Source organism: Haemorhous mexicanus, chromosome 22, assembly GCF_027477595.1.
Source record: "Haemorhous mexicanus isolate bHaeMex1 chromosome 22, bHaeMex1.pri, whole genome shotgun sequence".
In the NCBI taxonomy this organism is placed as follows: Eukaryota; Metazoa; Chordata; class Aves; order Passeriformes; family Fringillidae; genus Haemorhous; species Haemorhous mexicanus.
In genome coordinates this window covers 7,827,957-7,853,383 of record NC_082362.1, presented here as the reverse complement: position 1 = coordinate 7,853,383, position 25,427 = coordinate 7,827,957, and the positions used below count along the sequence as shown (strand labels likewise).

At 49.2% G+C, this 25,427-nt stretch overlaps 2 protein-coding genes across 3 annotated transcripts in view; both read right to left on the bottom strand.

Annotated features, from left to right (window-relative positions):
- Positions 1-5,035, bottom strand: part of GOSR1 (golgi SNAP receptor complex member 1) — a 28,590-nt gene extending 23,555 nt beyond the window's left edge. The window contains exons 1-6 of one of the 2 annotated variants that reach the window (XM_059866354.1): positions 4,964-5,035; positions 4,491-4,605; positions 3,111-3,198; positions 2,805-2,912; positions 1,635-1,726; positions 1,410-1,484 (exon numbers count right to left, since the gene is read on the bottom strand). In XM_059866354.1, coding sequence (XP_059722337.1) covers positions 1,410-1,484; positions 1,635-1,726; positions 2,805-2,912; positions 3,111-3,198; positions 4,491-4,605; positions 4,964-4,994 — 509 coding nt within the window. In that variant the 5' untranslated portion in view covers positions 4,995-5,035. The remainder of the gene's footprint in view (positions 1-1,409; positions 1,485-1,634; positions 1,727-2,804; positions 2,913-3,110; positions 3,199-4,490; positions 4,606-4,963) is intronic. The other variant, XM_059866355.1, reaches the window with a different exon arrangement.
- A 616-nt stretch (positions 5,036-5,651) lies between these two features.
- Positions 5,652-25,427, bottom strand: part of CPD (carboxypeptidase D) — a 25,355-nt gene continuing 5,579 nt past the window's right edge. Inside the window, exons 3-21 of the mRNA XM_059865665.1 lie at positions 21,251-21,393; positions 20,360-20,529; positions 19,428-19,795; positions 18,870-19,061; positions 17,868-18,035; positions 16,781-16,890; positions 16,243-16,345; positions 15,660-15,802; positions 14,969-15,138; positions 14,083-14,394; positions 12,730-12,925; positions 12,360-12,495; positions 11,509-11,658; positions 11,010-11,105; positions 10,853-10,917; positions 10,563-10,694; positions 10,049-10,234; positions 9,649-9,748; positions 5,652-8,635 (exon numbers count right to left, since the gene is read on the bottom strand). Coding sequence (XP_059721648.1) covers positions 8,409-8,635; positions 9,649-9,748; positions 10,049-10,234; positions 10,563-10,694; positions 10,853-10,917; positions 11,010-11,105; positions 11,509-11,658; positions 12,360-12,495; positions 12,730-12,925; positions 14,083-14,394; positions 14,969-15,138; positions 15,660-15,802; positions 16,243-16,345; positions 16,781-16,890; positions 17,868-18,035; positions 18,870-19,061; positions 19,428-19,795; positions 20,360-20,529; positions 21,251-21,393 — 3,167 coding nt within the window. The 3' untranslated portion in view covers positions 5,652-8,408. The remainder of the gene's footprint in view (positions 8,636-9,648; positions 9,749-10,048; positions 10,235-10,562; positions 10,695-10,852; positions 10,918-11,009; positions 11,106-11,508; positions 11,659-12,359; positions 12,496-12,729; positions 12,926-14,082; positions 14,395-14,968; positions 15,139-15,659; positions 15,803-16,242; positions 16,346-16,780; positions 16,891-17,867; positions 18,036-18,869; positions 19,062-19,427; positions 19,796-20,359; positions 20,530-21,250; positions 21,394-25,427) is intronic.

The window sequence follows — 25,427 nt, the reverse complement described above, 5'->3', positions numbered from 1 at the left end:
CTGATTCTCAATTCAAAAGTTTTGCAAGCTTTGATTTCTTGCCAATGTTGTCTTCTCCTTTTACACTGGATTTCTTCACAGCCCTTACAGTTATCTCCACCTTGCAGAGTATTCCATGATTAGTTTTGGCCCTGTTTACTAAAGATCCCCAACTCACACTTATTTCTGGTTTTCTTTTCCTCAGTGTTATGGTGGGGTTTTTTCAAGTCTTAACATTTTCAAATAATCACCCAGATGGTTTTAAACTATTTCTAAAACTGCCTTAACTTTATTTTTCATGCATTTTAATCCCATAAACATACTGCAGAGTTTAGCATATTTAAAAAAAAAAACAAATAATCAATGCTTCAATAAATGTTTGGCTCAAATTCTGAAGACATCTGCCAGAAAATGCTTACAAAATGCTGTAAGTTTTCTGCTCTTAATTTTTGCAAACTTTTCAAAGGAACAGACTCAGGGCAGTATCAGTTTCTTAGAAGGGTATTTTACAACTCCAGAAATATTCAACCATTCTATTTCAAGATCATGCTTAACAGAAGTCCTAATTCAAGCTTTCAGTCAATTAAGTTTTAAATATATTACAGAAAACTGAGGATGAAGTGGCAATAAGCCACAACTGGAAAAAAAAAATTGATTTAATTTCCTGTAGAAGTTTCTTGTGCTGTTTTGGCTATAAGATTAAACAGAAGAAAGCCACATGTAATTATTTATTTATTTGGGTTTTTTAAAATGCAAGCCTGCCCTCTTGTGTGAGCCTGAGATTTAGCACAACTACAGGCAAGGAGAGAGACAGGAAGACCAGAACTATCTCCTGACTCTCTAAAAACCACAAACCCTCCAGTTCTTTGCTCTCACCTGTGCTGTTTTTGCTGAACAAGGACACACAAAGCAGCTACTCAGAACTTAATGCCCTCTCTGCAACAGGAATAACAACAAAGTGCTTTCTATTTGGCTTGTTATCTGCTAACCTAGAATCAATTTGCAAATATTTAAGTGCATAGGTAACTTAGGAATTAATCTCTTCCATCACTTTTTGTGTAGAGACAAAAGGAGAAAAGGTTTTTCTCTGTCTGACTGACAAAAAAAAAAAAAAAAAAAGAGAGGGAAACCCCAGCCAACTCATGAGAGTTTCTATTTAGTTTCTTAAGCTTTACCCCAGTCAGAGTGAAAGGCATCCACTCCCTTGGGAGGAGGAGGTCTGAGTCACAAGTGACTTGCAAAAGCCCCTGAAGACAACACAAAACTGGCACTGACAAGATCCTAAAGCCCCAGTCACTGACACTACCATGAGTATCATCCACCCCACACTGCTCACACTCAGCACAAGCCACAAACACTTAACCAGCTGAGTGAAATTCAGATGTTTCACCCCCAGAGAAGTCAGGCAGTAAAGAGGAAACAACACCTACTTGCGGAGGTGCTCGTGCTCCTTCAGGAACAGCTCTGTTCTCCTGTTGTTCACGCCAGAGCCGCTTTTATACGACCTAAAATCCAACAGAACAGAACCTCACTGAGAACTCAAGGAACTTCTTTTGCTTTATTCAAAGCACAGACAAGTGAGCTATGCCAAGCATTCTCTGCACTTTCTCCCTCTGAGGACAGCCCCACACCTTTGCTGTACCAACACAACTTACTCGATGTCTTTCCGTACTGATCCCAACAGATTCTCCCTTTCTCGTATTGCCAAGAAGTTTGCTTTGGTTTTGTGGAATTCGTGTGTGTAATCCTGTAATAACAAACAGTTATCCCAAAATTAGGGTCCTGAGGTCAACTGAGCAACACAACACACCCACAGGAGAGCCACCCACCTTCAAAACTGTCAATTGTTCTCTAATACAAAGTGCAAGATCAACCCAGGAATTTAACAGCAAAAATGTTGGAAGTTAACCCGAAGTATTCTTAAAACTCACTGCTCTTAGAGTAGCTGCTAAATTAGATGGCTGCAGCTACAGCTGTGGAGGGAAATCCACTGCAATTCCTTCTCCCAGTTTCAGATACCCTCACCTTTCTGATGAATTGTTTTGTGTTGACATTTCCCATCAGAAGCCCTAATAAAACCTACTTCTTTGGTGTGGTGAAGACGTTCTTGAGTTTATTCTGTTGTTACACCAGATTAATAAAAAAAGTCTTTTCTGAACAATAAAGATGACTGCTATTTTTAAGGTGCAATTTTACATTTTAAACCATTTCAGGCAGGTGGTACTTCTCAAAACACAATTTAACTGGCAGCTGGTGTGCACCAAAACCACTGTAACCATTCATACAAATGCTACTGCTTTTCACACTGTGTATGAACTGCACAGATACCAAACAGAAATCAAACTGTACACCACCAGCCAAATAAAAGATGCATTTTAACAGAACTATACCATGAAAACATGGTTCATTTATAGCACTGACTGGCAGCTTTAACCATCACATTTCCTTCATCTCCCTTGAGAAGCTTAGGAGCTTTTACAATCATGTTTTCTGAAGTGTGATGTTCCCTTGCACATTGTTACATGACAAGCCACACAAAGGTAATTCATTACATTTCCCCTTTTGCTATATAAAACCCACCCACACAAGGCAGCACCCTTTATTGTTCTTTCTCAGCTAAGTTCTAGTCACCAACATGACATAAAAAGCACAATTTTCTTCAACTCAGAGTTCAGCAGGTGCCTGGAGAGAAGCGAGATGGAATCAGTGGCATTCCCACCTCCTGGTGAGACACTCCAGCATGCTGTGATACCAGCAGAGATAATAAAAATTGTTATTTTAGCCAAAGAAAGAACACCAAGGCAGGGAGGAGGCCCCTTGGTTACCTGCAGGATGTCCCTGTGGCGCTGCAGCGTGTGCATCAGCGCCGCGTTCAGCGACGGCACGCCCGCACTGTTGGTGTACTCTGCCATCTTGTCATTTATCCCAGTCAGCTGCAGGAGGAAAAACACCCCAGAAAATGAGAAATGGCTTATTCTTGCACAAAAAATTACAATGCACAAGCTGAAGGAGGCAGCTAGACATGCATACCTTGTTTAATACCCACACTGGGATTTCCTAATATCCGTCACAGAAATCCAGACTGGGATATTGCCTAAATGCCGAAATCAACCCAAAGTAACTCAAGTTACCTTTCCCAGAAGTTGCTCAATCTCCACAGCCATGGTCTCAAACATTCTGTCCTGGCTTGATCCATTTAACAGAGGAGTTGTGTCAGAGCTAAGGAGAAGAGGAGGAGCAGTTACTGAAAAGTTGCATCATTTCATGAGTGCCAGAATTACAGGGGCTGTAAAGCTCCACTATACCCAGGTTTGCTAGAGATTAAATAAGCTCTGAAAAATTACATTTTCTTATTGTGCATGGTTTTAACTCCTATCTGAACAGAAGACACAGTATCACCTGCAGGAAATAAATACCACTCTCCTGGGAAGACATGCCTGACACCACACACCTGTCTGGTACCAGTGTCCTCCTCTCCCCAGCTTTTAATCTTGATTTATTTATTTACTGGCAGGAGAGAGCACTGCACTCTTAGCATGTTACTCCAGCAACATAATCACACCTTAATAACACAGTGTTAGGACAACCTGTGACCTATTAAGCAATCACAATCTGTCCTACAGAGCAACACAGACCACACCATTTATCACAATTAGTTTCACACATCTTCCCTACTTGCTTATAAACTGAAACCGCAAGGAAAAGTCACATCTCAGAACTATGAGCCTGCAGAACTGTGGCAACCAACACCCCTCAGAGACTACTCATGGCTCTGGTAATCTGCCTTGAATGAGAGAAGTTTGGCACAGGACAGCAAAAATAATGAAAACAATTGGACTACATGGCAAGTAACAGCACAGAGACAGAAACAAAAGTGAAACTAGGGCTGCTCAAGAGTAACATGATCATTGATGAGGTGCTCTCAGGCTTCCAGAACTGTAAACTGAGGGAGAGGTACAAAATAGATTCAGTTATTAAATTAAATAAAATAAAACATTTTATTTATTTATATAAAAATATTATTTATTATATTTATTTAGAATACCAACACACATACCTAAAGCAGCAACACCTACAACAGATATAGTAAATAAGCAAAGAAAAGGTTGCAAATGGAAAAAGAGGTTGATAATTCCTGCTGTGGAAGTGCAGGGAAGAGCTGACAAACAGCACACCAGCCCACCTGGGAGGTGTAAAGCTACATTCCCCTAATACTGAAGTCTCTGAAAACCTCCTGTTAGTTTAATACAAGAAAAACTCAGAATTAAGCCAGCGTAACAAGCTCGATGATCCCACACAGAACAAAATCCAGCTTTGCCCAGTGACCTGTCACCCACAGCCTGACTCACACACCAACATCATATCAAGAGTAAAGCCAGCCGCAAGAAGCGCTGAAAGCTCCCCAGGAAGCCAAGCCTTGAGAGCCACAGGTGGGAGCAGCACTCAGCAAACGATAAAACCCCAACAAGCACCACAGGCAGCGTTTAAAACATAAAGAAACGGGCTAGTACCTATACCTGTCGCGTCTTCCGTCTCGGGAGCTGCTGTAGCTGGTGCAGAGCTTGCTGAAGGAGACCAGCTTCAGGTCCAGCTCGTTCTCCAGCTGCCTCGCCTGCTTCCGGAGATCTGCACGGGCCGGGGGACAGTCACGGACCCGCCCAGGGACCCCGCACCTCCGCGGCTCCCGCTCCCACAGCAAGAGAAACCCACAGGGAGAGGGGACCCTCGTGGCGGGGCAGCCCCCAGGCCGATGGGAGGGCGCGGCTGGGGACCCGCAGCCCCTCACCCGCAGCCCGGGAGGGTCCGGCGGGGCCGCGGGCTTCATTCAGCAGGCACCGGCGCCTCACGGCTGACAGGCCGGCACCGCCTGCGCCCGCCCGGGAGAGAGCAGAGAGGTCCCGGCGGCGGTCCCGCCCTGCCGTGCCCGGGCCGTGCCCCGGGGCCCCGCAGCCGCCCCGTGCCCGCCGCCCCCCGCCCCACTCGCCTTCCCAGTAGTTGCTGCTCCCCGCCGCCATCTTTGTTGTCCAACGTCAGCGCGGGCCGGGCGGGGCAGAGCGGCCGGGGGGAGCGGGGCAGGCCGGGCCGGGCGGGCCTCCCGCGGCAGCGCCGCGCAGCGGCCGGGCGGGGAAGCGCCGCTGCCGGTCCCCGTCCTGATCCCGCTCCCCCAGCCCCGACCCCGACTCGATCCCCATCCCAATCCCGTTCCTCCAGCCCCCATCCCCATCCCAAAGCCGCTCCTCCAGCCCCGATCCCCATCAAAATCCCGCTCCTCCAGCCCCGATCCCCATCCCAATGCCGCTCCTCCAGCCCCGACCGCGATCCCCATCAAAATCCCGCTCCTCCAGCCCCGATCCCCATCCCGCTGCCGCTCCTCCAATCCCAGCCCCATCCCAGTCCCGTTCCTCCAGCCCCGGTCCCCATCCCAAAGCCGCTCCTCCAGCCCCCATCCCCATCAAAATCCTGCTCCTCCAGCCCCCATCCCCATCCCGCTGCCGCTCCTCCAATCCCAGCCCCATCCCAATCCCGTTCCTCCAATCCCAGCCCCATCCCAATCCCGTTCCTCCAGCCTCTGTCCCATCCCAATCCCGCTCCTCCAGTCCCGATCCCCATCCCAATGCCGCTCCTGCTCCCCTCCCCCCGCCCCCTTGTAAGGAAGAACGAGAGAACGCACGTGGACATCAAAATAGTTTTATACAGATTATTGATCTCGGTATACAGGTAAAAAACAGGCGGCGGCGGCCGAGGGCAGAGCCAGGCCCAGCCCCGCGCCGCCCCCTCCCCTCCCGCTGCCCGGAACGGCGATTCAAGTCCCTTTGAAAATTACATTTATTTATCTGAAGGCACAAGTGCACGGAGCGACAGCGACAGGGACGGTGCCCGCGGGGACCGGCTCCTCTCGGCCCGGGGCGCGGCTGGATGGACGGACAGACGGACGGACCGAGGGCACGGGAGCTGCTCCTGCCTTCCCAAAGTGCCCAGGAGCAGCCCCAGGGCTGGCCAAGCTCCAAGCGCGGATCTGGAGCCAGAGCCAGGCACTTCCCTTGGTCCTGCTGCGTAGAAAAGTCTCACACGTTTGCAAAATATCTCAAATCCACTCACCTTAAATATACACACCTACTCCCACAGCTAATTCTGAAATGCATTCTGAGGGAAAGGGCCAGTTCCTAACAGGACTTATTGCTACAGGGACAAAGCAGGGCCAGCTCTGTCCATTACCTGCTGCCAGAGCAAACAAAGCCCAAACACAGCCCTAAGAGCAATTTGCAAACTCGACTTTAAATAAAATCTACTGCGTCTCTTGTTAAAGGAGGAACAGTTCAGAGATGAGGCAGGATTAATGCTACTGTGTGCTGGTGTCCTGCAGCCCATTACAGGTGGAAAAGGGACAAAAAGGGACCAAACCCCATTCCTTGCTCAGCACAGTGAGCTGGGAACGGGCACAGAGATGTTCATGGCTCCTGCACAAGGCAACCAGAGCAGTTCTGTCACAGCAGATGCGGGACAGGAGCAAGGGGGGTGCTCAGCATCATCATCTCTCTGTTCCCAGAACACCTCCCCAGCCACACCTTGTGTTCCCTGTGGAACAGGGAAGGTGTCTCAGGGATCTCTCTGTCCCTGCCCAGAACCAGATGAGATGATGACCATGGCAGCACAGCTGCAGCCACGTGGCTCTGGAAGGGCATTTCCACAGGCAGGGGTGAGGAACAGCTTCTGCCCAGGTGACATGGCCCATGGGACTCGAGTGGGGCTGTTCCCCCCAAGAAGATCAGTCAGAGCCGTGCAGAGCAGACCCCATTAGATTTTTGGGTGTAACCCCTCCACCCACAGATACCACGTGCAGGTTTCACCAGTGGACATCCCCAGCCCTCTGGAGGACAGAGCAGCTCAGGGCAAACTCAAGGCCTAAGGCTCCTGCACCCCAGAAATCAGGTCAGTGGGGCAAGAATTAAAAACGAAAATGAGCAAGAAAGTAAGTGCCTATTCTAACCCCAGCCTTCGGCTTCTGCAGAAAGCACAGGAACATCAGAGATACATAAAGGCTTTGGAAATCAAACATTTCAACCATTCTTTCCTTCTGACACCCCTTCTATTCCCCACAGATCCCACGTGTCTTGGGGATGTGTGCTGCAGCTCCTCTTTCCAACCTCCTGCAAAGTGCTACAGAACAGAATCTGGCTGCTTTTCCCTTCTCCCTCAGCACAGTTCAGCCCTTCCTCACTCCCTACACCACAGCTGCAGCCACACACACAGGTGGAGCTCCTGCTCCACACTCTAGGGGTGCTGTAGGAGCAGAACAGAGCCAAGCCAGCAGAAAATTTGCTGCCTGCTATCACCAGAGCTCAGTGATTAAATGGGATTAGGTGGACAGTGGTAAATGGTGCAGGTTTTCTTCAGAATTTAGCACCAAAGTTGGGCCATGGATACACCCATGACCTCTCCCTGCTGCTCCAGTAATGCTCAAATATAAAGCAGTGGTCAAATTTCACTGTTTCCTCCTGAATAGTGGTGGATTTGAGCAAAATTGATCAGGTTTTCAACAGATGAGTGAATCAATTTGCTTAGAACAACCTTCCAGCTGCTCTTTCAGGCACTGAGCTATTGGAACATGAACATGAGACCCCAAAGCCAAGCTATGACACAAACAAAACACAATCAGGGTGATGGGGATAAAGTTTCTTTGCTCCCCAGAAGTGAGGAACAGCAGCATGGCAGAGCTGGCAGGCAGTGGAGCTCTGTCAGAACTCACTGGAGCTCTGACCCTCTCCAGCTCACATCAAGAGCAATGTCATCTCCCCCAGCCTTCAGGAGGCCAAGTCACTCCCTGAAAGTAGTGACACATTAGAGGTGCTCCACAACCACGGCAGGTCACAGCAGACCACAGCAACCCATGGTGGGAAAAGCTCCAAGGGAACAGCTGAGAACCAAAGGCTTCTTTTGGGTTTTTTTGGGCTTTTTCTGAGGGCTGCTCTGCAGAATGTGGAGTTACATGAAGGACCTGGCTCCCCCCAAGCATGTAGTGGAAAACATGAAATCAAAACAGGCAGAGAGACCTTTTTTGGAGTGTTATGACCACGACCCTGTGCAGGTCTTGGGGCACTTCCCCACCATCTGCTCCCTGTGCTGAGATGCTGGGGAAATGCTAAGAGCTCTGCTGGCCACCCTATTAAAGCTGCCTTTCAAACCACATCATATAAACCTCCAGATCTTGACCCAAAAATGTAACAAACCATGTCCCTACCTCAGAAACAGCCTCCCACACCCACTGAGTGCCTGTACACAGGAACAGGGTAAACAGAGGGAAGCTGGGAGCTGCCACCCACCCCTCTGGAGGACACATCCTGAAGCGAACATTTCAAAACTGAACCACAGGGATCGCCCCCCACCACCAGGTCTGGTCCATGGGAACCTCCTCTCCTGCTCTGGAGGTGTCAGTGCTTGCTGGAGTACAGTGTTTCTTCCTCAGTGTCTGTTTCATCCTGGAACTCGTGGCTCAGGAGGGATTTCTTGGAGCCAGTGGACATCATGCGGATTTCGTCCTCGTAGTCGTCGTGGTGCTGCCGGAGGCGGTGGAAGCCATCCTTGTGTCTGTTGGACTTGATGGAGCACACACACCAGATGATACAGGCAGTGAGCACCAGGGCAGACATGCTGGCACCTGCCAGAGAGAGGACACCAAAGTTAATGCCACGTTCCCCCATGCTGTGGCATTCACATTCTCTGAAAAATTCTTTTGCCCAGAGTTTTCCTCCTGAGAAGCTGAAAGGCAGCGAGTGAGGCCTCAGAGAAAAGGAAAAAAATCTTATTTGCTTTTCCCGTGTTGTGCTCATGTAAAATGTGTTTAGAAATTGTTTACCCAGAGGTGATTGCCTGATTGGATTCCAGTGTGAGTTGTTTTAACTCATTGTGTCAGGACTCTAGAAAGAGTCACGAGTTTCATTATTATCTTTTTAGCATTAAGTATCTTCTCTGTATTCTTTAGTATAGTATTCTTTAATATAATATAGTATAATAAAGTAATAAATTAGCCTTCTGAGAACATGGAGTTAGATGCATCATTCCTGCCTTCATCGGGGCTCTTTAATTACAATACCACGCCAGAGGCTCCCTGATTTGTCAGCATCTCTCCTCCCTCCTGCTGTCACAACCACCTTCTTCACTTCATTGTGACCCTGCTCCTTCCTCCTAGGCCATGGAGGACAGGAGAGCTGCTCCAAGAACAGGACACACTCCATTTTCTGTTTGAAATCTAGGAGATTATCCCCAAGCTCCACTACAGACCACTTGGTCTAAACTCCCACACACCCCTCCCCAGCAGCTGCCACCTTGAGAAAATAAAATAATCTCTTCATGCTTATCTGATGTCACAACACCTAAAAAAGCCTTGAAGAAGCAAGATCTCCTATGCACACAAGCTCTCCCCATTCCAGATATCTCAGTATATTTTGGACCCTCCAAACCCCTGCAAAACACTCTACTTCCTCCCTCCCTCCTACCAAGCAGAACCAAGGGCTGTTGGATGAGTTTGCAAGGACAAGAGTGCATTCAGAAGGGAAAGCAGGAGATGGCTTAAGCCTGCAGACTGCTTTCCCAGTTCAGTGGAGAGTCTCTGTCAGCATAAACTGGTTCAGAAAGCAAAGCTCAAAGCTTTGATAAAAAATGTCACTGTACCTGCCACAGTTATAACCAGCTCTCTTGGCAGTCCAAAAATCCTATTTTCTGTGTCAAACACAATGAACACAGAGCTGGGTGCATCATCACGTACAAAGACCTGCAGAAAGACAGGAGAGGTGAGATCATCTCAGAGCTTGGGGATCCAAACAAGAGAGACATTTGTCATCTGCCTGGTCCTGCCCTGATCAAAGAAAAGTGCCATGGAAAGAAAAGGTACTCCAAAAACCACCCTGCTGTGCTGGAAAGTTGTTCTCCATCCATTCTGTCAAGGCAGAAAGCAGCTCCTGATGGCACCTAATCAGCAGCTAAACACAGGCACAGCCAGGCAGAGCCCAAACAGGGAAGATTTTATGTCAAAGGGAATGGGGGAACATCTCCAGCATGGACATTCATGTACCTTGACATGTTTCTGCTGGTACCCACTGGCTGTTGCATCAATGCTGTGAAAACCTGGAGCCAGGAGCACGTGGAAATAGCCACCTTCCTTAGTGTACACCCTCAAGCCTTCATTCAGAACAATGGCAGCTTTAGAAATTGCCCTGCCACTCTTGTCTTGGACAATGCCATGCACTCCCTTGTGGACCTGAAACAAAGCATTTAAAACACTTCACATTCAGATCCAAACTTACGGTGCATTTGTAACTAAAATGAGATCTCTAAAATACAGCCCACTCACCATCCCTGACCCTCACAATAAATAACAGTACAAGGCAACACAGCACAGATGTTTAACTCTTGTGCAACACATGCCCTGGTCACCTGCTGCCTTCCTCATAGGGCCTAAGTCATGAACATCTGTAATTACACAGCACCAACCAAACCACAAAGACTCTCCATGCTGTTCTCTTCCTCTCCCCCGTCCCCACCACTTCACTCCCTGCCAGAATTTCCTCCCACAGACTGCAGCTCACCTCCACAAGCATGCTAAGGAGAGATTTCCTGTGGTCTGCCCACAGGCCAGGAAGCTGTCCAGCACTGGGGAAGTAGCAGCAGCCGGTATAAACAGTGATCTCAGGACACTGACCAAATGTCACGCTGAAATCCTGCAAAAAACAAAACCACAGTTACAAGGAAAGAGGCAATAAAAAAAGCTTTGCACAGTGCAGCTGGAGGGGGAGAAGCTTTGCCCAGACATCAGGACAAATATGCTTTTTATTGGTGGTTTAGCAGAGATGAGAAGCCCTGTGCCATGCAGCAGTACCTTCATACTTCCCAGGTGACTGTGCCACTCCGAGCCCCGGATCACTCCACCAGGAACTGTCTCATCTGTGAGAGCAAAAACACAGCTGTCAGCCAGAGCCTGCCTGGCAGAGTCTGCCACAAGCTGACAGGGGGTTAAAGGATTCAACCAAACATACCTGACTTATTTGGACAGCCTGGCTGGCCCAAATGCATCACTGGGTGGTTGTTTGCATACACAGATGCCAAATGCTTTAGTGTTTCTTTGTTCTCCACTGCAACAGGAAAAGTGAGACTTTGAGCATGCAACTCTCGTTCCCTGCATGGGAAAGATTCCCATTTTAACCCCCTGATCCTGTACTAAACAGAGACACATATTGTTTCAGAGCATTCCTATTTCCTCTAACAATAAGGGGCAGTATCAAAAGCAGACTTTATACTGGTTCTGGCAAAGAAAAGGTTGAGATACTGCTGTAGGTATAGAAATTGTAAATGTTCTGATCCCTAGCTGAACCCTGTGAGGTTTTATAGATTTACTTAGAGACTGTCAACTCCACACACAAAGAGCTGAACACAAAGGAGGCTACAGAACACCAGGAGCACAAAAAGCCCTTACAGCACGTGGTCACATGAACTTCTGCAGAGACAGCCTGAGGGGAACCAGGCAGTTGGTCACACCTGACTGTGTTGGCTTGTCATAGGGGTAAGTGACAAGCAGAGATCCTCCATCCAGAGCAACAGAGAGGCTGAAATCATGCTTCAGGATCAAGTTCTCCACAATGGCTTTGGTCTCAGGCTCTCGTGCCGCTGAGTACCGGGTGTAATTGCCTATAAATCAGAACAAATAGAAAAGGGAACTAAGAACAGTTACCTCTGCTGCTTGAGAAGCCAGAAGTACATCCTATATGTCTGAAATTAGGTCTGCTGTAGGTATGAGATGGCCTCTCTTAGATCTCAGCAGGTGCAGCTGACCAATCAAGTAAAACACCCAGTGCACACTATGCACGGGGGGATTCATCTGCAAAGCTAAACAAATGTGCAGCACCACAAATTCCCCAAGCTATTTCCTTTTGTGTTGCAGAAGGTATTTCATGTGTGTTTTCTCACAACAACGTCACAGAATTGACATTTTCTTAAGGAAGGAGTTAGGATGATCCCAGCCAAACTTGGGCAGAGAACATTTCCTTCTCAGGAAGGGTGGGCTGATACAGTGCTATGGATACAGTTACATGGAAACCAGAAAAACATGGAAAAAGGAGACTCTTTCTGGGGAGCATGAACAGAGGGCATTTTTTCAGAGATGAAAGAAATCCATTAAGAATAAGAATACATCAGGTATTATCTGACCTCTCCTACTCCTAAATAACTCTGCTTTGTCTCTTGCACATAAGAGACTGCAAATTGCTGTCTGTAAAGAGGATCCAAGCTCTGGAAGCTTCCCAGCAGCTGTGCTGCCTGGAGCACTGCCTCCTTTACAGGCAGACCATGTAACCCAGTGGCTCCAGCCAACCATGGGGCAGTTGTTTTACTTGTGAAATCTGTGTCCAGATCTCTGCCATGAGCGTTGGTCTGGCCGATCTTTGAGGCGCAGCCTCTCTCCTGCGCGATCTCGCGTCCGTCTGGGTTCAGGGAAGGCACAATCACAATCCGTGTCCGGTCAATCAGCTGAGCAAAAGGAGAAACAGCACAAAGTGCAATTAGTAGGGCTAATTTCCCTGGATCTTAAGCTAGGAGCTGCAGTTTGAGGTTCTCATCCTGTGGATCACACACCTCCCCGTTACACACAGAATCACCGCAAGCCCCACACCAGTTTTGGCAGAAGGAGTCTCCCCCAGCGAGCATTGTCATCTTGGGCTACAGCTGGAAGGCTCCAAGGAGGTCTTTGGATTGGCCTCTCACCTTTGTGATAGCATCATTCTTCTTGTAGTTCATGCAAAGAAATTCTGCCAGTGTCAGGAGCAGCTCTGTCCCAACGGGAGCGTTTCCGTGAATCCCAGCAACAAAGCGGATCTTGGGCTCCTCGGGCTCGGACTCGTTGGGCTTGTTGGAGATTTCAAGGGACCAGATCTGGCGGAACTCCACACTCTGACCCAAACTGCCAAGAGATGGGAAATGGGAGCGTCAGCTCAGCAAGAGAACTGCAACTCCAGCCTGACCCCATGGAGAAATCCTAGTGTGAAAAGGAAGTGCTGCCAGCCTCCAGCAGGGGCCACAAAGGCAAGAGAAACACAAGCAGATCAGGGAGGCAGATTTGCAGCAGCACTGAACAGAATTCACTCTGAACATCAGTTTGAACACCAGCATCTGGGTAAGGGTGTATCCAGGTCCAGATGCACAGAATATCCAATGCTCCATACATCTCCATACAGCCTATGAGATCACGATAAATGTGGAACTGTTGGATCCTCTGTGCTGCCAGTGGTGGCTTTTGTTTTGTTTCTATTTTCCTTTCAGAGCAGGATACATTTGGACATCAAACTAATTTATAAAGTAGGACAAAAGAGGCCTGTTCCCAGTAATGCAGGAGCTATTGCTACAGCCATGCTGCTAACTTGGCAAACTGAGTGCAGGGAAAGCAGGAACAGGCTCAGGGCTGATGCAACTGAAGGGACAATAGAGGCTACAGATCAGCAAAGCAGCCTTGGCACCAGCAGGGACAGCACATGAGCACATTGTGCCTGGTTACAACAAGCAAATGAGGCCCTGGGACAAAGGGATTTGTGCTTTCTAAAGCTGACAGAGGGTAAGCGTTACAGGTCACAAAGGAAAGCAGAGGATGGCAGCAGCTGGTCTTCTGCAGGAGGGCACAGACCTTGACCCAGGGCAAACTCACACAAAAGTGTCTTGCACTACTGAAATACAATCTGGAGGCAGACAATGAAAAAAAGGCCATCTGAGATTTTTAAGTCATATCTGGTCATTTTTGCTGGGGACTCTTCAGCAGGGTGGATGTCAGAAAGGATTTAAAGAACAGACAAAATAGTAAGGAACAGAGATATTTGCAGAAATCTGGGATATCAGTGCTGGGAATATCACCAGTCCCAAGCATCCCTGGGGAACTAAGTCAAGGAACAGCACATGGATGCACCTATGAGGCCCTGCAGCCATTGCTCTGCTACCATGTCCTTACACATGGGGTCCCTCCAGCTCAGAGAGCACAGGGAAGGGAGGGGCGAGCTCCCCATCTCTGCACTGTGTTCATGACTAACAACTTCACAACATCCCTAGCCCAGGCTGCTGCTCTGTTTTCACCTGGTGAGGTTTGTGATGTGTGGGTAGTTGAGGTAGAGGCCGCGGAGGAACTCGGAGAGGTCCTTGTAGGGCCGGTATCTGTACGGAGTCACATCCCTGGAGGAGGTGAGCAGGAGCCGCTCCAGCCCATTCTCAGCAGAGAGATCTTTGATCAGGGTCTCAAACTCCTTCTCGTTGGGGTTGCTGGTGTCTGGGGTGTTCAAGACCAGCATCTTCCCCTCTTCCACTTTGCTGTCTGTCCGTGAAAGAGTGAAGTTGACCTGCACCCCACCTTTGCTGTCAACTTCCACCACCTTACTGAGTGGATCATACCTGCCCAGGGACGAGAAGGTACAAGAAAACATCAGGCACTTGAAACCTTGGACAAGCCAGCCTCATTTCTGACTACACACCCACATGGCACTGCTACTGCTCCCCTGCCCACAGTGAGAAGCACAGAAATGAGGAGCAAGAACAGCTCAAAGGGATGTGGGAATGGCAGGAGGACAGGGAACAACTCAGGCCCCAACATGGCATTGAGCTGCTTTTGGCTTAGGTGTTGCAGGGTTACATGGCAGACTGGCAAGACAACAAGTCAGGCTGCTTTAACACAGAATTTTGGCAGCACTGAAGTGATCAAGTCTCTTCTGTGGGCAGCTGTCTGGAAAAGAATTTCCCCTAAAGACACTAAGTTATCTACTTCTAACAAGGGAGGACTGGGATTGTATCCCAGAGCCAGGTGAGCAGTCTGACACCACAGCAGTCTCACACTGCTATCTCTGCACAGGCCAGAGGGCAGGAGAAACACCCATGCCTACATGTGCTGTAGGCAGGCAGAGGTGCTGGAATATTCCTGAGTGGGAAGTCAGTCATGCAGCTGTTTGCTCCTTGGCTGGGGCTTGCTCACCCTCGGGCAGATGCTGTGATTTTGTAGGTCCCTGGGACCAGCAGGCGCCAGAAGTCTCCATCCTTGTAGGTGGTCACCGGGTGGTTGATGTCAGCCACGCTGATGGTGGCATTGAGGATGCCCCTCTTGTCCACAGCATCCAGCACAAAGCCCCAGACACCCTGGTGAACCTGCACAAAGGAGCTCTGCTGAGTGCCAGCCCCAGCTCTGCCTCCCACCCCTCACATTTTCAGCATTCCCAGAGGAGCAAGATGTTCCAAAAGGGTTCAGGTTGGACTGACCAGCAGCTGGTGTGGACAAAGATCACCTGATGAGTACAATGAGCAATTGTTTGGCTCAGGGTGTCAGCATGGCATTCTGCTCCACACCTTTGTTTGCACACCCCAGGTGTGAGCACCAGCCCCACTTAGACAGGAAGAGAATATGAGGGACATTCCAGCCTTAGGAAACCCAAGGTAGTGGTACATAAAAAGCCCCCACCTGCATCCTCTGGATGCTACTTCCATACAGATTTTTGGTGTGTTGAGAAGAGAGAGCAGTTGAGACAGGCTCTGATGGGGGTGATTTCTGTAGAGCAGGTAGCCAGGCTGGTCAGGAAGCAGGAAAGGAGGCCAGATCACCCTGTTCATTCTGACTTGTCTAAAGCAAACCCCAGAGGGAGCTGGCCTGGCCTGAGGTCAAGGCACCTCACCTGTTTGATGAACTGCAGCAGCGAGCGCCGGTTCTGTGCCCAGTACTTTGGCAGCTCCTCAGCCTTTGGGTATTTCACACAGCCCAGCTCAATGGTCACTTCAAAGCAGTTTGTATGTAAGTAATTCCAGTCTTGCATCCCACCTACAACAAGAATGTAAAAGAAGTTTTGACTTCTGAAGTACCACAGCTCAAAAAAAAAAAAAAAAGTCGAGATACCAGAGAAAGATGAAGTACAGACTTGAAGGGAAAAGGCTTTTACACAGGGCAAGATTCAAGCTTCAAAGGGATGCCAAAAGAGCAGACAAATAACCTTCCTTCTTGTAAATACCTTTCATGCTAATAAAGTGCTGTAAAATTTTATGAAGCCATTTTGCTAATAGCCAGAGAAACTACACTACAAATTCCTTCCCCTGGGAATAACTTTATTAGGGTACATTATTTAAGAGGTTATAAAAGAAACCTGAGTCCCATTAATCTGAGCTGACCAGTGCAGAGTTCCTGACTGATCAGACTAAATTATTTAAGCTGCACATGCATTAAGGTGAAGACAAACAGTACAGGAGATTTCAGGTGTGCTTTACCTGGAACGTTGTACCACTGAGCCCCGTTAGTGATGCCATGTGGGAAGTACTCAGTGGGGTACATATCCTTACAAGGGCTTCCCTGGTACATCTTTGCATTTTCCTATAAAACAAGATGCAACATTTGAAGGTGAGCCTGCACTCCACAGGCACTCTTGTTCTACCCTTAGTCACACATTCAGGGTTACCAAACTCAGATGTGTGTCTATCACTGCAGCACTGACTGCACCCACACCCAATCCCAGCCCAGATATCCTTGCTCTCTCCTCCCAGCCCATGAGCAGCATTTTCCACCACCCTTCAAAGTGCCTGCACAGAGCTCTCCTCCCTCAGTGCCTGCAGACAGAGCATGCTGGGCATCACTCATGGAATGGGAGCCTCCTGTAGGATCCTCCTGCTGTGCCTGCAACACCAGGGGCTCAGCCACAGTGCCTGCACCCACCTCTACCAGCTGCTCAGGAGGCTCCCTGGAAGCTGAAAAGGAGTTTCCCAGAAGTCAACCTAGCAGGATGTGCTCATTTTCCTGTTAGAGCTTTACCTTGGAGTAGGCAAGTGCCAGCTTCTGGAACACAGCATCATCTGGGGATTTACTGTATATGGCTATTCCTTGCTCATCGTCATCGAAGGGGTAATTAACCACCAGGGAACCTGCAGGCAAAGCAAGCTTTGGCTCATTCTTGGGTGCTTGCCCAGTGATCCCTCAGCATAACAGTGGAAATTTTTCTCCAGCAAGTGCCAAGCCTTCTGTTTCTCAAGACTTGGCATTAAACAAAGCATTAAGCCCAGTGGATAGAAGAGACAGAAGCACAGGAAGAGATAACACCACACCTAGTCAGGAAGGAGAACCAAAGCCACACAACAACATCAAAGCTTTGGCTCTCACATGAAGGAGGGCTGAACACAGCCACATAATTGCTTTCACAGAAAAGTGGAAGCAAGGGGAAGAATTTCCCAGAACATGCATGGTGCTTTTGACCCAAATGATGCAGTTTTTCAGCTTTCTGGAGTTTATTGCTGAAGGTTTCCCCAAGGAAGCTGTACTAATAGCACCACAAAACCCCAGACACCACTGCAGCTGGAGACCTGCCAGCCCCCTCACACCCACACATGACACTTCTGCTCTACAAACCAAACACAATGGCAACAAAGCATCCACCTGCAAGTTACCACAGCTACAAGCCAGCAGACAAACTGTCTAGGGAGTAAGCTATAATACAGAGATTTAATTTAGAATACTCCAAAAGGATAATTAAATTACTGCAAATTTCATAGTTCCGCCATGCGATTCAACCCTCAGGACTGCATTCACTCTATAAATGCTGTAAAGCCCTTAACAGCCACAGCTCTATATCCCATTCCCAGACCATCTGCTGAGCAATTGCTGACAAGAGAGTCCATCCCCATCTCCCAGATGCTCTCTTCAGAGAAGTGGTTGGGATCTTCCCAGCAGCCGCCTCAACTCCCTACAAATATGTTTGAGCACATGATTTTCACCCTCTGCTTCCTGTTTCTGCTCCATCTTGCAGCACGAGAGCTCCCCAGTGCACACCTAGAACACCCTGGAGACATCCCTGCAACTCCCACAAGCCCAGCACAGAGGAAGGAGCTTGGTTTGGATGTGGTACCTCCATGCAGGTTTGCTGAGAGCACAAATGGGTAAGACTGGAGCCAGGCCATGACAGCACGAGTTTCTGGCTGGGGAGGGTCTGTCACATGGACAAACTGATCTGGAAAGTTCCTGTTCAGGTCATAGTTGTTGCTGTTGTTTCTGCCAACAGTACCTCCTTTGTCTCCTGAAAATGAAACACAAGTTCAAGCCCATGTCCTGTGAAGAGGCTTCAACCTCTTACTACAGAGTTTACAAGTAGTAGTTGGTGAAGAGAGCAGAGAGCACAGCAGTGCTGGCCCCCTGCACCCCGGGGCACCCAGGCCTTCCCCAGAAGTGGCCTGCTCTGTGCAGCAATGCCTGGGGGCCCTTCCAGGCTCTCAGGGCAGTCAGACCAGCAGAAAGGCACTGAACCAGGAACAATCTCTGCAGCCGGATGTCACGACCACAGAAACCTCAGAGCTCACCTTCTCAAACCAGCCAGACAAGTTCTTTGTTAAACCCAAGCAGAGCTCTGCTTCCAGAAAATGATTCTGGACAGGCTCTGTTCTGCCAATCTGCAAGAGCCACGTAGTTCTAAGACTTCCCTGAAGGATGTTTTTGCCAGTTTCAACCTCATGGTAAAAGTCTGTGTTATCCTTGGACAAGTGCTCTGCAGACAGCCTGGCTCCCACACTGCATTTACTAAGAGAATGGACCAAAACACAGCAAGCAAGAGCTGTCTCAAAGAAATGTCTTTTTTCAAAGAAAGCCCTGGATTAGCCACAAACCATCAGGGGACCCAAACAGGGGCAGCTCACAGCACTGCTGAAGTATAAAAGCTCTCCCCAACAGCTTCCAGCATCCATCAGTCAGGGTTCACCCACTCATCCCACAGCACACACCAAGTCCCTTCCCAGCCTCCCTGTGTGGAGATCACTCCTGCTCCAGCAAGGCTTCCAGATTTCCCAGTGATTCCATAAACCCAAAGGCTTGTTCTGAGAGCTAGGAACCCCACAGATTTTGGCACAGACAGCAATACCTTCCTGGGACTTCTCATAGCCATCAGGGTTCATGGATGGCATGATGTGGATCCGTGTGCTCTGGACCAAGTCAGTCACTTCAGGATCTGTGCCAAAGTTCTTGCAGAGGTACTCGATGAGGTTCAGGAGAAGCTCTCGCCCCACAACTTCATTCCCGTGCATGTTACCAATGTACTTGAACTCTGGCTCACCTGCAGACACATGGTTACACCACAGAAACAATTATAACCACTATGTTACAGCTTGGAGACACCTCACCACCCTGAGCATTGCTCTTGCAAGCTTTGCTGGAGGGCATTTACCTAAAACTCACATTTCTGCTCCCACAACCCCAAAAAGAACAATATCTCATGGAAGTCTCTTTGTCCTTCTTCCCTAGAGCTCCATGACCAGCACAGATGTCCCCAGCAATGCTCTAACACCTACTGCACTCACACTTTTTATCAAAGATACTACAAGGAGCAGCTCAGTCTCTCAGGAGAGGCGCCAGCTCTGCCTCTCCCAGTGTAAAGGGTCACTTGCATTTGTGCCTTGCCAAAGAGGATTTCCCACATCACCTGCTTCGTGGACACCAGGGTTGTCAGAGATCTCCATGACGTAGAGCTCCCGCAGCTCCACGGACTTGCCCACGGAGTAGAGGCGGGTGATGCTGGGGTACTCGTTGGCGTAGCGCCGCAGGAAGATCTCCATGTCCGAGAAGTGGTGGTGCCGGAAGTCCACGGGCTGGATGGGTTCATGGACAGGGGTTGGGTTTGGGGTCTCAGCCTGCACAGGGGTGGGGGTGATGGCAGTGACAGGGGCAGGAGCTGCCGTGAGCTGGGTGACATTAGGAGCTGGTGGCATCACAGTCGGCTGCAAGGAGAAGTTCACTTCTGTTGCATCTCCCTCCTTCACCTCGATGTTCTCTTTGGTCACTGGTGTGTAGCTACAGAATAAACAACTGGCTTCAGCAAGGAGGCTCTGCAGAGCAGAGGCCAAAACTCCCTGCAGTCCCTCCATCACTCCAACTTACTCCCCCCAGCCCAAATGCACTGGGCTGTAAATGACTGAGAGATTCACAGGGACCAAGCTGATGGGACTCATCCCTCTGCCACCAAACCCAGCTCCACTGCTGTCCTTGCACGAGTCCACAGGCTCAGCAGGGAAGAAGCCCCAGGTGTATCACAGCACTAGCCAAGGGGCAAGTTACACATCCACACCCAGGCTTGGGACAACACAAACTCCTGTTGGGGTAACCCTACTCCACTTCCTCACTTTGCACAGAAGTTGCAATTTGATACAAGCAGTCAAACAAAAGCTGACAGAAATTCTGGGCACTCAACAGCACCCTGCTGCAGGAGCAAACACAGCTGCAGCTCTGAGCTGGAACCAATTATTGCTGCAGCTTCTAGCCAAGCCCCTTCAGTACATAAGGTGTTTTGGGGGGGAAATCAGTAGAAGGAACAGGAGCAGTTGGCAGTGTGGGCACAGGCTGCCACAGAGACGTTACCCCATCACAAACGCAGTCACATTGTAGGTCCCAGGCACCAGCAGCCGGTGGTAATCACCAAACCTCCCTGCTGTGATGTTATGAGCGATACCAGCAACAGCGATGGTGGCATTGTCCAGGCCAGCTCCTGTGACTGCATCCCTCACAAAGCCCTTCACACCAATGTGCACCTGAGGAAAACAACGACAGGGCCTGGCTGAAGACAAGCAACATCAGGGGAACTGTGTCCTAAGGCTGCAACACCCCCTCACTCCTCCCCAAATGCAGCAGAGCAGGGCAGCTGCCAGGCAAAGGCACCCAAGGGCTCAGGACTCAGTGTTCAGCCACACAGCAAGGACAGGAATGCCAGCATGGACTGGGAAGGCAGCAGGATCTCCGAATTTACCCCCCCTAACAAACTCCCTAATTCATCAACATTGGCAAACTGCAATATGAACATAGCAGCGTTACAGGCCAAATTCAGCTGCCTGTGATCCCAGCCTAAACTGTCACCTACTCAACTCATACACAGCATCTGGAGACAGCCTGGCAGAGGGCTCTGCAAGCCAGGGTCTCAGCAGTGTGGATGCTTGTGAACATCACTGGAGATTCATGGCACTGAGACCAGCCAGTACTTTGCTGCAGATCTCCCTAAGTCATGCAATCAGTCCCTCTAACACTGCACCCCACAAGAGCAAAGCTCTGCTATTGTGGGGCATGTGGGAGCTGTGGCAGAACCACAGAGAAACACAGCAGCTTTATAGCCACCAACCTCCAAACAAAGCTGCAGCACCTGCATTACTTCACACAGCAAACAAAGCCATGAGGGCACCTGAACACAGTGCTCCCAGCCCAGGATGGGCTGCACAGGTTTCACAGCTGCCACCCCACACCCAGCCCAGCCCTCACTACCTTCTCAATGAAAGCCAGGAGAGATTCCCGGTTGTTCTCCCACTCCTTTGGAAGCTCAGAAGTCGGTGGGTATTTGCAGCAGGACAGCTCCAATGTGATCTCAAAGCAGTTGGCCCACACGTAGTTGTAATCCTGCATCCCACCTGAGAAAAGGAGGCAGAGATGTCCCAAGAGCAATGCACACACATCCCATCACAGGATGCTATTTCTCCTTGTCCTTCAGCCCCACACAGCATCTCCCCAGGATGCTGCCCCAGCTCCAGAGTGAGCAGCCTAAGGAGAAAAGTCAGGTCACATTAGGATGACACCTGTGCTGTAAAAGGAACACTGGGCCATTCAAATCAGCCACAGCCAGCTCAAAGGGACAGTCCTTTTGTCTTACTGCTCCACCAGCTGAACTCATCAGCACAGCTCTTGGGAATTCATACAGGTTCATTTTACATTTCCAGACAGGACAAACCCAGAGTGCCAGGGCAGGTACACCAGATTCTGAGCATTCCAGCTGCCAAGTCCTTCCCTGAGCATTCTAAGCTACTTCAAGATTTGTGAGGTCTACCTGCAAGAGAGGTTACTTCACTCAAAATGAGTTTGAGGCCTTTGATAGAAAAGAATACCAGATGATAAACTTGGGAGCTGGCAGCTTAAATCTGCACACTGGAATCAGTTTCAAGGACAACTGTTCTCCCAAAAGCCTCTGAGGAAAACCACATGTCTGTGAAACAGGTGTCAGAATCACCCTGCTAAACCCCACCACATGACAGTAGCCAGATGACCACATGAAAGGATTGCTCCCACCACCCAATCAGGCAGTTGTGTCAGTAAGGAAAGACACATCACACCACGTTTCTTGCATGCTGACAAAGTCTTCTGGCTTACACAAACTTATTTAGTTATAACACAGGCAGACTGGTGGGTCACAGCCTTGGCTACCACTTCCTAGACAGCTCCAACCCAACCTGCACAGCAGCACCTGCAATCTCTACACCAACAGAGTGACTCCTACCAGGGTCACCTGGACACAGGGGCCCACAGTCTCTGCTGCATGAGTTGAGGGGCTTGAACTGACCCTCAGAAGTCCCTCTCTAAGAGAACAGCAATGCATTTTCTCCACAGGAGGCAGATGTCAAGTCCAAGAGAAAGAAAGCAGAGAGCTGTGGCAGATATCATGGCACCAGCCTGCAGAGCCCCAGCAGGAAGGTCTGTTAGAAATGCAGATTTTGTGTACGCATCCTTTGCTTGGCCCACTGAAGCACTGCATCAGTGCTCTGCCAATAGACCTCATTTCCTTTGAGCAGTTTCCTAATCATTCACAAGCCCCTTGAAGTGAGGGACCCTCCGTGGCACTGGCCAATTAACCAGCCAGAATGGATCAATACCCTGATGCAAATGCACTGCCTGGCACTGGCAGGGGCTGTGTTAATGCCTGGGCAGGAACAGCTGAAAACCAGCAGCACCTGACCAAGCAGAGGAGGCTTCTACCAGAGGGGGTGGCCCAGAAGGTCACAGCCCACTGCTCTGAATTCAACAGCCCCACTGCAGCTGGGTAAAGCAGGGATGGACTAACAGCACAAAGTAGGATTTAGAACAGGCCCCTGGGAAGATGTGTGGGATGGGACCACAACAAAGATGTCCCAGTTCCTCTCAGTTCTCCTGGGAATGTGCTGCTAAGGGAACATGGAGCTTTTATTGTAACAAATCAAATGTCCCTTGCAGCCAGGAGAGCACTGCAGCTTGTGCACAGCCTGACATCAAAACAGGAAAGAGACTTTCCTGTCCAGCACAGGGGGCCACAACGTGCTGGAGGACCTTCGAACTCTCAAACTCAGTTCAAGGGGTTAGAAAAACAAGGGCTGTGGGTCTGATCTACCCTCAGCTTCATTCAGCTCCTGTAACCAGGCTCAGAACAGTCAGGCACAGCAGGCTGCTCTCTCGCCAGTAAACACCACGCCGAGCCAAACGATTTGCCAGCCCATAACCATCTGCTCCTAGCAGGACGTTAATGCACTTGAAAACATCCAAAACGTAAACCAGAGCCATTATGAAACATATTTAGTGCTTCATCTGCCATTCAAGCAAATTTAGGACAGATGCTCACCCATAATAGAGCAGCAACGGACTAAATTAGAGCTTGCTACATCAATTCTGGTAAAACTGTCTCTTGGAGAAAGTAGTACACTGCATTCTTGAAAATTTGGATTGTATCCACTGCACATATTTGGCCTTCACACAGCTCTGCTGCAGAGCAGGACAGTTATTTTTACAGCATGTGGAATTACGTATTTTCCCACATACCATCTGCACAGCCTCCCCTGACTGTGCAGAGACCCAGAGGGGCAAAGAGAGATCTGTACTCAGCCTGCCATGAGCAGGGCACTGCATTCATGGAGCAGAGAATACACACCTGAGGGAGAAAACTGCCAGACTACAGTGCTTCTACTCTGTTTGGGTAATATCTGGGATAACCATTTGGATTTATTTCAGCATTTTAACCACGGGGTGCCTTTTAGCCCACACTGTGAAAAGTTTCAGCCTCCCCATGAAGCACCATTCCCCTTTTTATCAGTGAGCAGCTTAGTGGCACGGCAAGTCAGCCCCTGGCTGGCAGTAGGTCACAGAAATGCTCAGAACAAACCTCTCTCCTGCTCTGACCCATTCCCTGGGCATCAGGACTGCACTTCAGGCAGGGATCCCAGGCCTGAAGCATTACAAACACTGCAGAGCTCATGCTGACAGAGGGGCCTCTGCTCCCTGCCAAGCTCAAACCAGGAGAATGCAGCTCTCTAGAGTCAAGCCTGAGGATACAGATACCATAAATACGCCACATGCCAGGAGAAGCCTGCCAGACCAGGCAAGAAGGACTCTATTTTCAAACTGCACTATGCAGAAAACTAATTCCAGCTCTCACTGGAACAGACAGCAGCAGATAAGGAACCTGCAGCTAAGCTAAAGCAGAGAAACAGTCATGTCTGCTCTGCAGAGAGAGCAGATGGCACCAAGCAAGCTGGAGACATGACTCAATGCATGGCACAAGTTGCTGACTTTGCTCAGAACTGATTATCTCATAGCATGGACTGAGTGAGCACCAGCAGCAGCACCAAGCAGGCAGAAGAATGTTCTGGTCCATTAGTCTGCAATCATTAAAACTCAGAGGAGGTGAGGTTTGGGGGCCTCCAACTGCAGCAGCTGCATGACCCAAGCCCAGCAGCCTTTTCTCAAAGACAAGGGCAGAGTCTCCCCAAGAGCTGCACCAGCACAGCACTGCCCAGCAGCACATGACAGATGTGAAAGGAGGCCTTAAAACATTCAAACCATCAAGCCAATACTTCTCTCAAGAAGAAAAAGAACTGCAGCAAGACTTTCATGAAAATACAAGCACATAAGTGCAAAAAGACATGGCTGAGACCTTCTACAAGAGCTCACTCTGTGCAAGTGCCCTCTGCCATGCCCAGGAAACAGAGGCCACCACAGTGATGCCACAATGTTCTCAGCACTTATTTTAACTACACTGAGCTGGATGCCACTAAAAGTTGGCTGGAAGCTCAATGTGGCTGATAACCACAATCAAAACAACCCAGTAAACACACAGGTAACCAAAATCCACTTTCAACCTGAGAAGTGCCTCTCAGTAGACACCAGAAACATCTCAAACACCAGGACATCAGAGAGACAAATAGCAAGAAAATATATTTTAGGAAGGGACTGCATATTAAAACAAACTTTCCAAGGCTGCCCACAAAATATGCTCAATGCTGAATTTAGCTTCTGATCTGGATCTCTGAACAACACAAAGGCAAAACACATCCTGCCCACAGCTGAGAGTGGTTTCCCAACTGCTCTCCATACCCCAGCCCAACACTGCATGTATTCCCTTGATCTGAACCAGCCACTTGGTAGTTAAAACCCTCAAAGGTTAAAAAGGAAGAGAAGGAGCATGCAAACCAGAGATAGCCTCTAAAAGCATCCCAGTCACCAGTGTGCTTATCTAGAGCAGCTGGAATGCAGGAGCCAAATTCAGCTGTCTGGCAGAGATCCATCTTCCTCTGTGTACACTTGACCTCAGCAATTACTCTCATGGTTTGTACTTGCCACCTCCATCTGACACATGTAAGAGGCTGTTTGCAAACTCAAATGGAAGTTAATGGAGTCTGGCACCAGCATAAAATTGAACTGGTAACTG